Source organism: Nannobrachium achirus, assembly GCF_963921795.1.
Source record: "Nannobrachium achirus genome assembly, chromosome: 24".
In the NCBI taxonomy this organism is placed as follows: Eukaryota; Metazoa; Chordata; class Actinopteri; order Myctophiformes; family Myctophidae; genus Nannobrachium; species Nannobrachium achirus.
Window position 1 is genome coordinate 33,650,370 of NC_137831.1, and position 13,674 is coordinate 33,664,043.

Here is a 13,674-nt window from a genome sequence, read left to right on the forward strand (position 1 = left end):
TACCAACATTGTGTTCATGTTACAGTCAAATTTGAATGAGTTACTTAGTTGTAGTACACTATTGTATTGGGTGAATTCAGCTTCTTAGATATTGCTCTTACGCACAGTAACATCAATAGATCAAGGTCATTCAAATCAACAACTAGGATTAAATGATTTATTGCGACCGAAGGTCGCATATACTCTGAAAAGCCGTGTCGCTTGAGTGTCCTTCCTTCCTTCCGTAACCTCTGTGATGTCAGCGAGTTGTGACATCACTTCCTGTACGGGGTGGCTACACAAAATGTGGATAACAGTATATATGGAGATAGTCCAGTCCATCATGACATATGGGACTACCGTCATAGACAGTAGCCAAAAGAGAAGGATACACAAGACTAAGAAAGACAAAAAAAGGAGGAGGAGGATAAAGATACCAAAAAGAGAGAGAAGAAAGGGTGGATGAGGTACAATATGTCTCAGAAAAGAAAAGGAGGTGGCAACGGGGGCGGCTAGATAAAGTTATTAGGCCTGGATCCGACTTTAAGTCGACGCACAGGATTCCAGAAGTGTAGCGCTTATTCGCTCTTGTATCAAACTGGTACTCGAAACGTTCTTAGAATTTAATATATATTTTCTAAAGTAAATATGGTGGCGGCTGTGAAAAAAAGAGAAGAATAAAAAAGAAAAAAAGGAGGAGGAGGATAAAGATGGCGATAGGGCCTTTCTGTGTGGAGTTTGCATGTTCTCCCCGTGTCTCCTAGGGTTGATACCCTCACAAGAACATGAACAAACTCCCCCCAGAATGATAACAACTAGAATCGTCAGAGAAACGCTGTGGTTGGCCAGATAGTCAAGAATTGGCGCGACCTCGCCCTTTAGGACGAGGTCGCATGTCACCCTGAGGTCGCATTCCACCCTCAGGTGTCTTACTAGTTACATAATTACCGGTATAAATAGCTATTATGGGAACAAGAGGAACATGTTGAACAGCATTCAATGAGCCTTGTCTTGTGCAACATTCACTGGGTGAAAAGATAGATTATCGGACCGGTATACTACATTCTATGACAGGTATATTCAGTAAATAAACCGGCATAAACACGAGGTATTCAGCCAGATAATCAGGAATATTCAGTTCGGTATATAGCCGTTTTGTACCACTACTTAAGTATTCGTGAACCCCTGCTGTGAAATCACACCTCCGGAGGTCCCAGGATTTCTCACTGGTGGGAGGGATTTTTCCCCCTCCCTGTACCTGCATTTTCACTGAGCATGTGCACTGAGCCAGCTGTGATTGGCTGTGATCTGTGACCTCTCCACACTGGGGGGGGGTTATGGGGGGGAGGGGGGTTTATGGGGGGGGGGGGGGGGGTATTCGTGGCCCCCCCTTCCACATTGGGGGGGGGGGGGGTATTCGTGGACCCCCCTTCCACATTGGGTCCATTATATATTATATATTATTGTATATTTATATTCTAGTTAATCATTATTCAGTATTCCAATTTTTTTTTAAATAGCAAAATAGCAGATCTACAAGCTCAAAGTGATATTCTAGTTAATCATTATTCAGTATTCCAATTAAAAATAAATAGCAAAATAGCAGATCTACAAGCTCAAAATGTGTTGCACTGTGTCACATAGAATTAATTTATGAACGAATAGGCATCAGTCAGGTAAATTGTTTTTATTGAGAGAAACACAACAGAAAAGCATAACGTTACAAAATATTTAAATGGTGCATACATGGTGTCAGTTTTCAATTACAATTGTGGGGATCCTTGACATGAAAACGCATGTATATCAAAAAACTAAATAATAACAGCAAACCACATCTAAAAATAATAATAATCTAAAAAGGTGTAAATAGTAAATAGTAGTAAGACGTAAAAAATAAAGTGGAGTGCAATAGAGTGCAAAAGGCAAAAGAGCAACAGGAAAAGAAAAGAGCATCCTCAGATGTACATGTGCAAACAGTTTGACATATTCTATACGCCAACAGCATATTTTTCCCAGTAGTTGCTACTGTACTGTAGGCTACTGTACTTAACTTTTGTAAACATCTTCACAGTGTGTTCTATGTGCAACAGATTAATATTCAACTTCACAGTATGCAGCATTCAGAAAACATTTGTAGAAGAAACAACAAATTGTAAAAAAAAAAAAAGGGAAAAAAATTGTAAAATGGTGGCGTAAAAAATGTTCGAATGTTCGAAATGAAAATGTAACAGCGACTGTCAACAATTCTGCTCCCACAAAGGGGACAATAATTACAAAAATGAGCAGTTCTGTGCAGTGTATCGCTGGCTGAACAGTGTCCCCATTTCCTCTCCGTCCAAACTGGACAACATAGACATCCTTGTCTGACATCAGCTCCCAGCATGCATGCGACCACACAGCTCTTTCTTCATCTGTCTCCAGATGTGCACTCCTGGTGGTCAGCAACTGTAAAACATAGAATAGCAATTAATTGTATGTATTTAATTACCATTATTACATTGATACAACATGTAAAACATAATAACAACAGCAAAAAAAAACAGTTCCAAACTTACCCTGGTCTTTCTTGTCGGTGCTTCATTGACATAGTCAATTTCTTTTTGCGGAGAGCATTTTCTGGCTGGTCCAGTCGATGGCTCCTTTTCAAAGACTCAAAATGGGTCCTGCAGGCAGCTTAAAATATAAGGAAAATGCATTTAGGATTTATTTCGTTGTTTATGTACAAACACAATCTAATTAAACCAGTTCAAAGGTGTTATCACGAAAATGAGGAATAGAACACTGTAGTATCATGACTACTAAGATATTTAGAATAACCAGTCTGATATTATGGGTCAGTAACAGGGTTTATTCCACGCAAGGTCGGCAGGGACAACTCACATGCACCCACAGAGGTTAAGGTTAGGGTGAGGGTTAGAGTCGGTGTCGAAAAGATGACATGCAGTAACAGTGACACGTTCCCATCACATCACAGGCTCAGTCAAAACAGGAACTGGTCCAGCATGCCATGCGTGACTACTTCAAAGCTAAATGAGTAAAAAACACAACAAACACACAGGACATTAATGGGGAAATTATATATTTTTTACCTTTTATTAAGTCACCGTCTATGTCAGGAAAAGCAATGCTGACCTGCTCCAGCACGTGTGTCATGACACCAAGATTGTGTGGTGAGTTGATACTGTTGAGAGAAGCAACACATTAGTTTGTATTCCAGAAAAGGCATTTCCTGTGAAGAAATCACCCCCTAAAACAACTCACACCTCCCCCACAGTTGACCATTTCTTCCCTTCCAGCCAATGCACTTTCCCTTCCCCCCCCCAATTCAAATAGCCAATGCACTTTAATAGCGTGTCTTTTTACTAGCCTACAATATGTGATATTATTTAATTGGTTTAATTACACAGTGATACAGCAAAGAACAACAAAGAACAAATAGTTACCTTTCTTGCGGGGATAGTTTGTGTTCGTTGTTTTCCGAGTTGTGAAAATGTCTTACAGCCTCCTATAAACAAAGAGAATGATTCACAAAGTTAGTTAAGCATAAATGCCTTCTTGCATTTGGTGGACACATACAGCCATATGCAGACATAATTATAATTTCACTTACTTTTCACCCAGTGTTTGTTGAAGAGATTTGGTGCAGAGGGACAATACAAAATGGATCCACAATGCATGCAATGCAATGTTTAAGTGGTTAAAGCCCATAAAAGTGGTTATAAAGGCCTCCAGTCCACGGTTTGAAAGACATGGTCACTGATAAATACAGACAATATGATGTGAGAACAACAAGCAATACAACCTAATTTAATATAATCTAATCAACAATGTTTGTCCCCCTTAATTTGGCAGAAAACAAAACAAACATCTATTTTAGTTAGCTGCTATGCTTTGAGAAATGGTTACATGTCTCTACTATTACCTGTCTCTAACATAGGCTACTTACATAGAATTATAGTAGTTGCAACTTACCGAACAGTTTGAAAATGATCCATTCGTTTAAGTAACACTTCTCCTCTCTGTCTTCTTCAGCAAGCAGTTACTACTGTGCCAGAGAGCCAGACTGTGAGGCACTTAGAATTCAAAGGTGGTGGCAAGAAACCTGATTGGTCACATTTTCACACTGATAAGTCAAGTGATTGGTTAAGACAGAATAAAGGAAGCCTGGTCTGAGCTACTGTACTTGTCATGGTGTTAATAATAATAATAATAATAATAATAAGGGTAATAATAATAATACATTTTATTTGTAACATACTTTATATTTGAAACAAATCTCAAAGTGCTACATTAAAATGGCAAAACAAAGCCAGCAAAAGATTTATAAAAAAAAGAACTAACATGGTAAAAACTGTTAATTCCATGAATTAAGAACAGTGCACATATTAGACACATCTCAAGGAAGATTTAAAAGAACATTAAGTAAAAAAAAAAGAAGAATTAAAAGCACACGGGGCATCCAAAAGGACCATCTAGGCAAATGCCTTATTAAAAAGAAATGTCTTAAGTCCCCTTTTAAAAGCGTCAACTGTTGTCTGAACCCAGGTCAGAAACAGCGTCTGTTTTATGTACAGTAGACTTTGAAATAAATAGCCGATCTACAAGCTCACAATGCGTCATGATGCAACACATTGTGAGCTTGTAGATCGGCAATTTTCAGCAAAGAGGTTTGTTGTAGAGGGGGGAAAGAACGGACTAAGTACAGAGTATAAGGTCAAATGTATTTATACAACTGTTTCTAATTAGTCATCATTGAATGTCATTATAGTACATGAGATTGCAAGTTTCTACTTTTTACAACATTGTAATTACTTGAAAATGTGAGTTAAGGCAAATTAAGCCCTTTATACTTGGGATATCCAAGGTAAACTAAAATGTGTCTTTTTGGGAGGGGGGCTGTTTGCCCTCCTCCCCTTTCTTTAAACAAATAGTCAATTTGTAGGTCAAAGGAATGAACCAGACCCCCTGGTGTGCCTTTGTCTAGCTGGGGGCAGTATATCACCTATTATCACTGAATACAGAGGAATATTCCAGAATATCCCTCAAAAAGTATATACCCAATAATGTCGGTATATGCCCAGTATACCTGTAAATAAACTGTCATATACTCTACCAGTATATGTCAGATAATCTCTCTTTTCACCCAGTGATTCTCATGCATTGGGTGGACTGCAGTCTTAGAATAGCCAACATTGCTCATAGTAGCACAATCCAGCTGTGCAGCAGTTATACCAGTTTTTGTAAATATGATAAAACCTTTCAGAAAAAGGTGTGATCACACTGCCTGCAAATGTGCTCACTGCTTGCCTTGTCAATCTAGACATTTGACATTCAGATTATGCATGCCTAGGTGTGTCACCTTATCGCATGGTCAAATTTGACATTGACATGACAACGTAGCCTAGCATTCATATGGGTTAGACAACAAAAACTCATTTGTAATATTTCATTTATAGTTCATTTATTTTATATTACTTATAGTTTATGTAGAATAAACGCATAAAGATTTATTAATGTGAATTCACAGGTGTACCTACGAGGTGGCAAGCTGACTCACCGAAGCCTCAGACCAGAAAAGACTTTTTACAATGTGAGTACATTGATCAGTAGTGTAGTGATGACTGCAGAACACGCACGCACGCACGCACGCACGCACGCACGCACGCACGCACGCACACACACACACACACACACACACACACACACACACACACACGGCACCGCTGGGTTGGACTGGTTTCTCGCTATGGTTTTCTTCCACCGGGAACGGTCCATGGCCATCTCATGGTCAATGCCGAGTGCTTTCATGTCAGTCACTGACATATATAAACTGATTTAAGGTGTAGATTATAGTCTCATATATCACAGCAATTTACGGGAAACCAGACAATCCGAACCAAGGAATGGAACTAACCGTTTTAGAAAGCAGTTTTTAACATTTCAAATGTCCATAACTGTGACAATGTGACAATTGCTCTGATCAGTTCAATATTGGAATGGATTTCAAGGTTGCGTTGCGGCCTGGAAAAACAAGAGAAAAAAATGCCTGTTTCAGTGTGATTGTCAGCTTGTTCCAAAAATAGCAAACATAGCTGATTATTTTAAATTAATGTGTTTGGATGATGATGATGACTGGATGATGGATCCCTCTCATTTGTGCGAGTATGAGCGTCACTCAGTGAATGGTGTTTTTAATGTTTACTGTCTCAACAGATTTCCATCCTCTCACACTGGACACAAACACAGCACACAGAAACCTCCGTCTGTCTGAGAACAACAGAAAGGTGACATGGGGGAGCCTGGCTCAGTCATATCCTGCTCATCCCGACAGGTTTGATGACATCCCAAATGTTATGTGTACAAAGGGTCTGACTGGACGCTGTTACTGGGAGGCAGAGTGGAGTGGAACAGTTGACATAGCAGTGATTTACAGAGAATTCAACAGGAAAGGACGCCAGATCGAATGCTATTTTGGATGGGATAAAAAATCCTGGACCCTGGAATGTTACCACGGTGATAACAAATTCAAGGTCAGACACAATAGGTGCCTCACTGAACTCACTGTCCACCCCAATGGCTCCCACAGAGTAGCAGTGTATTTGGACTATGCTGCTGGGGCTCTGTCCTTCTACAGAGTGTCCTCTGACACACTTACACACCTGTACACCTTCCAAAACACATTCACTCAACCCCTCTACCCAGCGTTTTTCACAAGAGATTCTTCTTCCTCAGTGTCTCTGTGTCAGGAGAGATAAGGGGCCTCATTCATGATGCTTGGATAAGCGCATGTTTTATACTCAAGCGCAAATACCACATTTTCTTTATTACTATTCCTTTTTTTTTGCGCTGGGTACATTGAATTTCACACCTACTGTTCAGCACTCGTATGTGCCACAGATCATGATCGTTAGCTCACCTCCGTGAGCAAACTCGTGAGTCGAGCCTATTAGTCAAAACGTTTTGCTCGTTCATATCCCTGCATGGCCCCAGCTGTAATAAGCTGTATTAACAAAAATTGGTAGCTTGACTAAGGCGCTTCACTTCTCCCTCGCGATTCTAGTGGCTTGCCGACCCTACCTGCCTCTGATTGGCTTCCTGCCAGCAAGTGCCATGAGGCCTGCACCCAGAAAGGATCAGGCCAGGTTCAAATTACATCCAAAATCATGCTCAAACAGCTCACTGTGTTATGGCTTTGAATTGGTTATAGGTCTAAGCATATTTCAGTGAGGTTAGTTCATTCACATAATGCATAACAGCTTCAGCGTTAAGGACTAACCTAGTTTCAATGCAGTGTTTATGTTCACGCTTTTCCTTAGCATCACCATGCAGCAAAAAACATAGCTTCAAAACAATAAAAGCTGAACTTGCACTAGTGGCCAATCACAGCCCCCTCTTCCCGATGTTCTTTTTACTTATTAATCTGTGTATATAAAATATAGATTCCATAGCAAATCTTAGTTACACCAACATTGTTCCCCAACATTGACAAATGTATGTGAACGTTCTGCTCTGTATAACTTTAAACCAAATTAAGTACAAATTGTACTGTTACGGATTAGAAACAGGCTACTTGCTTATTTTCAACATATTGACATCAAACTCGACTAATTGATGTCAGTATTTTCTAGTCAAAATGTTGTTGTTGATTAAACTGGAGACTTGGATTCAGCATTCAGGAAAAGGGGTACTGATTAAGCCCAAAAGGTTTGAGAACCACTGATTTTTTGTGTACTTATCAAAGCCATATATTTGAGCAAATGCTATCTTGCAATAATGTCATTGTATCGATGTATTGTGTATGGTTGGTGAGATGGGTTGTACAATTGTGAGCTTTAATTACTCTTATGTAATGCTTTGTGCAGGCCTGTACTGTAGTAACCTGTGTAACATATACCTTTGTCACATCAAATAAAAACAATCACAAAGCCACCTTGTTTTGCTGAGTACTTCTATCTGTAATAATAAGGAGCACACACAATAATCTCAGACCAAGCCCCATAAACTGAGAGAGAGATGAAACAGGGACCCCCACTACATATTGCATAAAATTGTCTTCATAAATCAGCTTCACAGACTTGTTTGACAGCACTATCATCAGTGTTGTGTAAATAAAAAAATAGCAGATCTAAAGCTCAATCTGCTTTTCTCTATGCTAAACTAACTCTCAGGACCCCCTATAGGCCTAGAGGTCTCAGACACCCTGTTGAAGACCCATGTTCTAACTTCTAATGTAAGCATATGGAATGGTATGACACACACACACACACACACACACACACACACACACACACACACACACACACACACACACACACACACACACACACACACACACACACACACACACACACACACACACAGTTAACATAAACAATATAAGAAAAACACCACACATGACAGTATTTTTTAAAGAAAGCAAGTTAACATGCTGAAATACTGTACATTGTAACATTAATATGTTTTCTCATTCTAACTTGAATGAGAAAACTTGGCACTTACTGTAACAAAATGGAGGATGTCATGCTACACATGATTGTCTGCCAAGGGCAAGGCACATCGTGCATTTAGCCATATAGAGTCTGTTAACGGCTCATTCATTGTGTATTTATGTGTGGAGGGTAACAACTTACAGTATATTTTTTACGTTGGTTTTAAATGCATACAGCTTCTAAATAGCTGATGGTTATGAGGGATTTTATCTCATGTGTTTTTTTTTCTCGCGTGCATGCTATCTGTGTATTTGCTTCATGATGGTGTGCACTGGGGGGCATCCTAAACAGGGTGCAGAGGGGCCCCCTGTAACCACGCTATGCAACTGGAGACCCGTCAGCTCTCTGTATCTCATCAACTTGTGGTGTCTTGCTGACAGGAAGCTAAACTACAACCTGCCCTACATAATGAACATGGGCTCCTGCACTTGTTCAATGGGGGGGAGTCTGATAGCCCGCTGTGCCAATCTTTCTATTAATTATACAGTACCTAATACCTCATTATTTGTACACTTTGCTAACTGTGCAGTGTACACTGAAATTGAGTTGCTGTAAGCCCGGCAGTGAAACAGACAGGCGGGCAGGTTCGTTGATCTTAGTGGGCTATACCAAAATGTAGCAGCTATGGCTGGAGGTGATCAATGGGGCCACTGTGACATCGCACAAAGACACTAATAAGACTCAATTTTGAGGGCAAAGATAAGTATTCATTAAATACAAAAAGATTCATCATTTATTTTCTATACTGTCTAATTATTAAACAAGCTTTTAAACAAAGAAAATTCCTGATGAAGTTCCTTGTGATCAAAATATTGAAGAGCAAAAGTTCAATAAAGTTTATTTAAAAAGGAAAGGCACATATTTTAGGGGCAGTCGTAGCTGAAGGGCGCTGTGTCCGGGGAGCATTTAGGGGTTACGTTTTTCTTGCTCAAAGACCCTTTGACACTTACACTGTATGTGGTGTGAACCATGCAGGGACCCTCTGTTTCCCAGGCTGCCTCAGTCCACAAGTTTCCCAACAAGCTTACTGGGGAAAAGGGTGTGTTTTAATGTGGGCTTCACTTCCTCCACACAGCCTAGAATAAAAAGAGAAGGATATCACACTGGGCGTGTCCCAGCCGTGGTACAGGGGTATGGCACATGCACAGTACAATCTGGCCTGCACCTACACTTTGGCTCAGTAGATGGCGGCGTGTCTGGGGACTTGCTCTTTGCTCAAATTAAATGTTCTTATGCCACAAAACAAGTAGGCTTATTTGGTGCCCTAATAGGCACAACTATGTGTTGCATATCCTGAATGAATATAAGTTATAGAAATCAATCGTATTCTCATCTAGCTGTTTTACTGATATTTTGTGTAAGTGCTTATAAATAAATTAAATTGTGCGGTCTGTTGAATTTTTTGCACCATACAAGTACGGCACACAGTACAAGTTAAGACATATGCTTCAAAGTACAGGATTATATAAAAGCATCCCTCTGAAGACCAATTATTTCCCACAATTGATTGATTTAAAACTTTATTAGAAGTTTGCATAGGAAAAGGTAGTTTCATAACAGCTGGTACAAGGTCAACTAAAAGAGGATAAACACCTCCAAAGAGCCTTGGGCTTGTTTCAACTGGGGTCCTTTAAAAAAATCACACCCGTGTGAAGTGGAGCTGTGTGTGTGTGTGTGTGTGTGTGTGTGTGTGTGTGTGTGTGTGTGTGTGTGTGTGTGTGTGTGTGTGTGTGGATCATGTGTACCGATTTTTGTGACATTTGAAGAAAATAGAAAATAGTTTTGGAGAAAATTCAAGATGGCGGAAAATCTATCATGGCGCAAATGGGCGTGGCCTATATGGGGAGATGCGTCATGACCCAAGGAATCCAGGGAAAAAATATTTTTAATTTTCCGATCTACGGTTCAAGAGTTACAGGCCAAAACGTAAAGTGGGGTGTTATGGCGCCACCATGCGGCCAAATGACACAATTATTTTTTATTTAATCCTTGAAACCATTATGAACCTCCTCTCCAAGTCTTGAAACTCTAGCCCCTATGGTTTGCGAGAGACAAATAATTGAATGTGAGTTTTTGCGATTGCCATTATAAGTCAATGGGGAAAATTAATTCACTAATAAATTAATATCAATTAAACTATTGAACCTTTCTCTTAGCAAGTTACTAGCCCACTATTCCCGAGTAAGCCGGTCGATTTGACATATGGCGCGAGTGTGTGGTGGCAAAACTGTGGGACTAGTAGCGTGCCGAAGTCAGGCTACATACAGACACACAGACAGACAGACACACAGACAGACAGACAGACAGACACACAGACAGACCCACAAAGCTACGTATAGGGAGCCTGTGTTTCACACAGCTCCAAAAATAAAACACAGCACTATGCAGAAAATATAAGAAAACCTGCAGCTGTTTAGGTGATGAGTGGAGAGAGAACAAAACAAACAAACACACACCTCGCTCTACTGAGAACGGATCATGATCTTTTTTATCTAGTGCCTCTGCTGGAACACTCCACCATGGCAGTTCCTGTTAACACTGTGCATGTGCAATACCCCGGTACCACGCTGGGACACGCCCAGTGTGATATCCTTCCTTTTTATTCTAGCACACAGCCAAGGAAGTTAAACTAGAAAAGAAAATTTCTACGAAATTTTAAGTGTGCCTGCAGCTCGCTAAGTCTGTGCAACCTCGTGTAGCGGTTGGTGTTAGTGTTTCGTTTTGAGAGGGTCGTTCCCCCTGAAAAACACGTTTTGGCATGAAACGGTTACGTTTTGCGCGTTTGTGGTGCCCCCTATGGGTCGAAGTGGAAATGCTTTTGGGTATATGTTCAGTATAGCGCCCCCCACTTGTGGTTAAAATTTGGTGTTGACTGGATGTTTCGTTTGTGATTTATGGCTACTTCTTACAAAACGGGCTCCTCCCGCTAACTTTGGAACCCTGTTACGGAAGAACGGTATGGACTATCAAAATATCGTTTAAATATGTTTATCGCATGAGTCCATAGATCGTGTGTATCGATTTTTGTGACATTTGGAGAAAATATGTAGGAAAAGGAGCAAAAAGTGTGTTTTGAAGAAAATTCAAAATGGCGGAAAATCTATCCTGACGCAAATGGGCGTGGCCTATATGAGGAGATGCGTCATGACCCAAGGAATCCAGGGAAAAAGGAATTTTAATTTTCCGACCCACGGTTCAAGAGTTACAGGCCGAAAGGTAAAGTGGACTGTTATAGCGCCACCATGAGGCCAACTGACGAAATATTTTTTTATTTAATCCTTGATATCATTATAAATCTCCTCTCCAAGTTTTGAAACTGTAGCCCCTATGGTTTGCGAGAAAAAAAATATTGAATGTGAGTTTTTGCGATTCCCATTATAAGTCAATGGGTAAAATTAATTCACTAATAAATTAATATCAATTAAACGATACAACTTTTCTCTTAGAAAAGTAATAGCACCCCATTCCCGGCCGAGCCGCACGTTTTGATGTATATATTGCGGGGGTAGCGTAAATTGTGCGGCAGTTATTACGTGCCGAAATTTGCAAGAACATTACTTACTTACTGACTTACTTACTTAACTCATTCTCTGCCAAGTTCAACTTGCCTGTGCAATAGAACTGCCAAGGATTTCTGACGATTTCACTCATCTTGGAGGGACAATTGCGCATTGATGTTGAGGCATAAAATAACAAAACAAAGGCCTATTGGAAAGGCCTATTCGTGTGCTTTCCAGTGGTCCAAACCATACGTTTCAAACATGTTCGCTTATCTCAGAAAGTGGAAAAGTAAGGGCATGGTATGGGGTCTTCACAGGCTGCTGAGAAGACATTTTGAGTAAAAGCATGTTTTAGTTTTGAAAATGGAATAACTTATGAATAAAATATGATTGCTATTATAAACTATACCTTGCTGGAAAGGCAAATTCGTGCTCTTTCCAACGCTCTAAACCATACGTTTCAAACATGTTTGCTGATCTCGTAAGGTGGAAAAGTATAGGGTATGGTATGGCGAAAAAACGGCTTCTGAGAAGAGTTTTTTTTTGGGGGGAAAATTGAATAAATATGAAGGAGCTATGAATACTATATAAACTATACCTCTCTGGAAAGATGAAGTCGCCTTCTTTCCAGTGCTCCCATCCAGATGTTTCAAACATGTTCTGTTGTTTAGAAAATTGGCCATGTATCACCCAAAACACCTCTAGGAACAAACTGAATACATGTTTTAGTAAAGTAGACTCTCGATCAGAACTCCTTTCTGCCTTTTATTTTTGGCTTCAGTGATGCAGAAGATATTTACAGTGTTTTCAAACAAAAGGGAAAAATAACAATGAATAAAAAATAAAGTGATTTTACAGACTTCAAGTGCATTCACAGTTCTCAATAGTGCTTTTTGAAATTACAAAAACAAGTGTTCTCATTCTCTCAGTAGTGGTTCAAGTAAATGACAATGAATAAAGGAACATTTCAACCCCCCCCCTCTGTAGTGGTTTTCAAGTAAACTACAAAATATGAACATTCCACGCCTTTTCAGTAGTGGTTCAAGTAAATGGCAATGACAAAAGGAACATTTCCCACCCTTTCAGTAGTGCTTCAAGTAAATGACAAAGAATAAAAAGTTCAGTTCTCACGTTCGCTGAGGGTTTCAAATGAAATAAAATAAAAATGTCAGGAACAGAAGAGCTGGGCAGTGAATCCACTGGCTCAGAAGCTGAAAAACACAATATAAAAAATAGGCTAGTTATAGTTTTTGCAAGGTAATATTGTGCACAAAATCAGTAGGCCTACATTGTTTCCATCCCCATCATGTCTCAATGTATGCATTTTGACACTTAGAATGAATGAAGACTTTTACAGTTGCTATGTGGATGTTTGGATTTTTAGATGGATAAAAGCATTGAACACAGATACAATAAATGTAGGCCATCTGTAACAAAAATAACCGTACCTTGACTAAAGCCAACCAATGATTCGCTGTCACCTGCAGATGGACCTGGCTCCTCACACTCAAGTGTCTAGATTGATCACAAAGAAACAAAGCACACAGATTTAGTACAAAACTAAACTGCAACATGCGTGCACACCCACACAGTGGCGCTCTCGCTCAATCTCTCTCTAGAGAAAGATCCACAATACATGTGGGCATACATTGTATATACTGTTTGTTCAGACTTACTGTTTTCTTTTTTGTTTTTCTTTACATATC

The 13,674-nt window shown here is 39.8% G+C and overlaps 1 protein-coding gene across 1 annotated transcript in view; it reads left to right on the plus strand.

Annotated features, from left to right (window-relative positions):
- LOC308280241 (uncharacterized protein) overlaps positions 1 to 7,733 on the plus strand; it is a gene marked incomplete at its 5' end in the record, with an annotated part of 42,145 nt that extends 34,412 nt beyond the window's left edge. Inside the window, 2 exons of the mRNA XM_080720502.1 lie at positions 5,507 to 5,569; positions 6,193 to 7,733. Coding sequence (XP_080576628.1) covers positions 5,507 to 5,569; positions 6,193 to 6,734 — 605 coding nt within the window. The 3' untranslated portion in view covers positions 6,735 to 7,733. The remainder of the gene's footprint in view (positions 1 to 5,506; positions 5,570 to 6,192) is intronic.
- Positions 7,734 to 13,674: the final 5,941 nt, after the last annotated feature.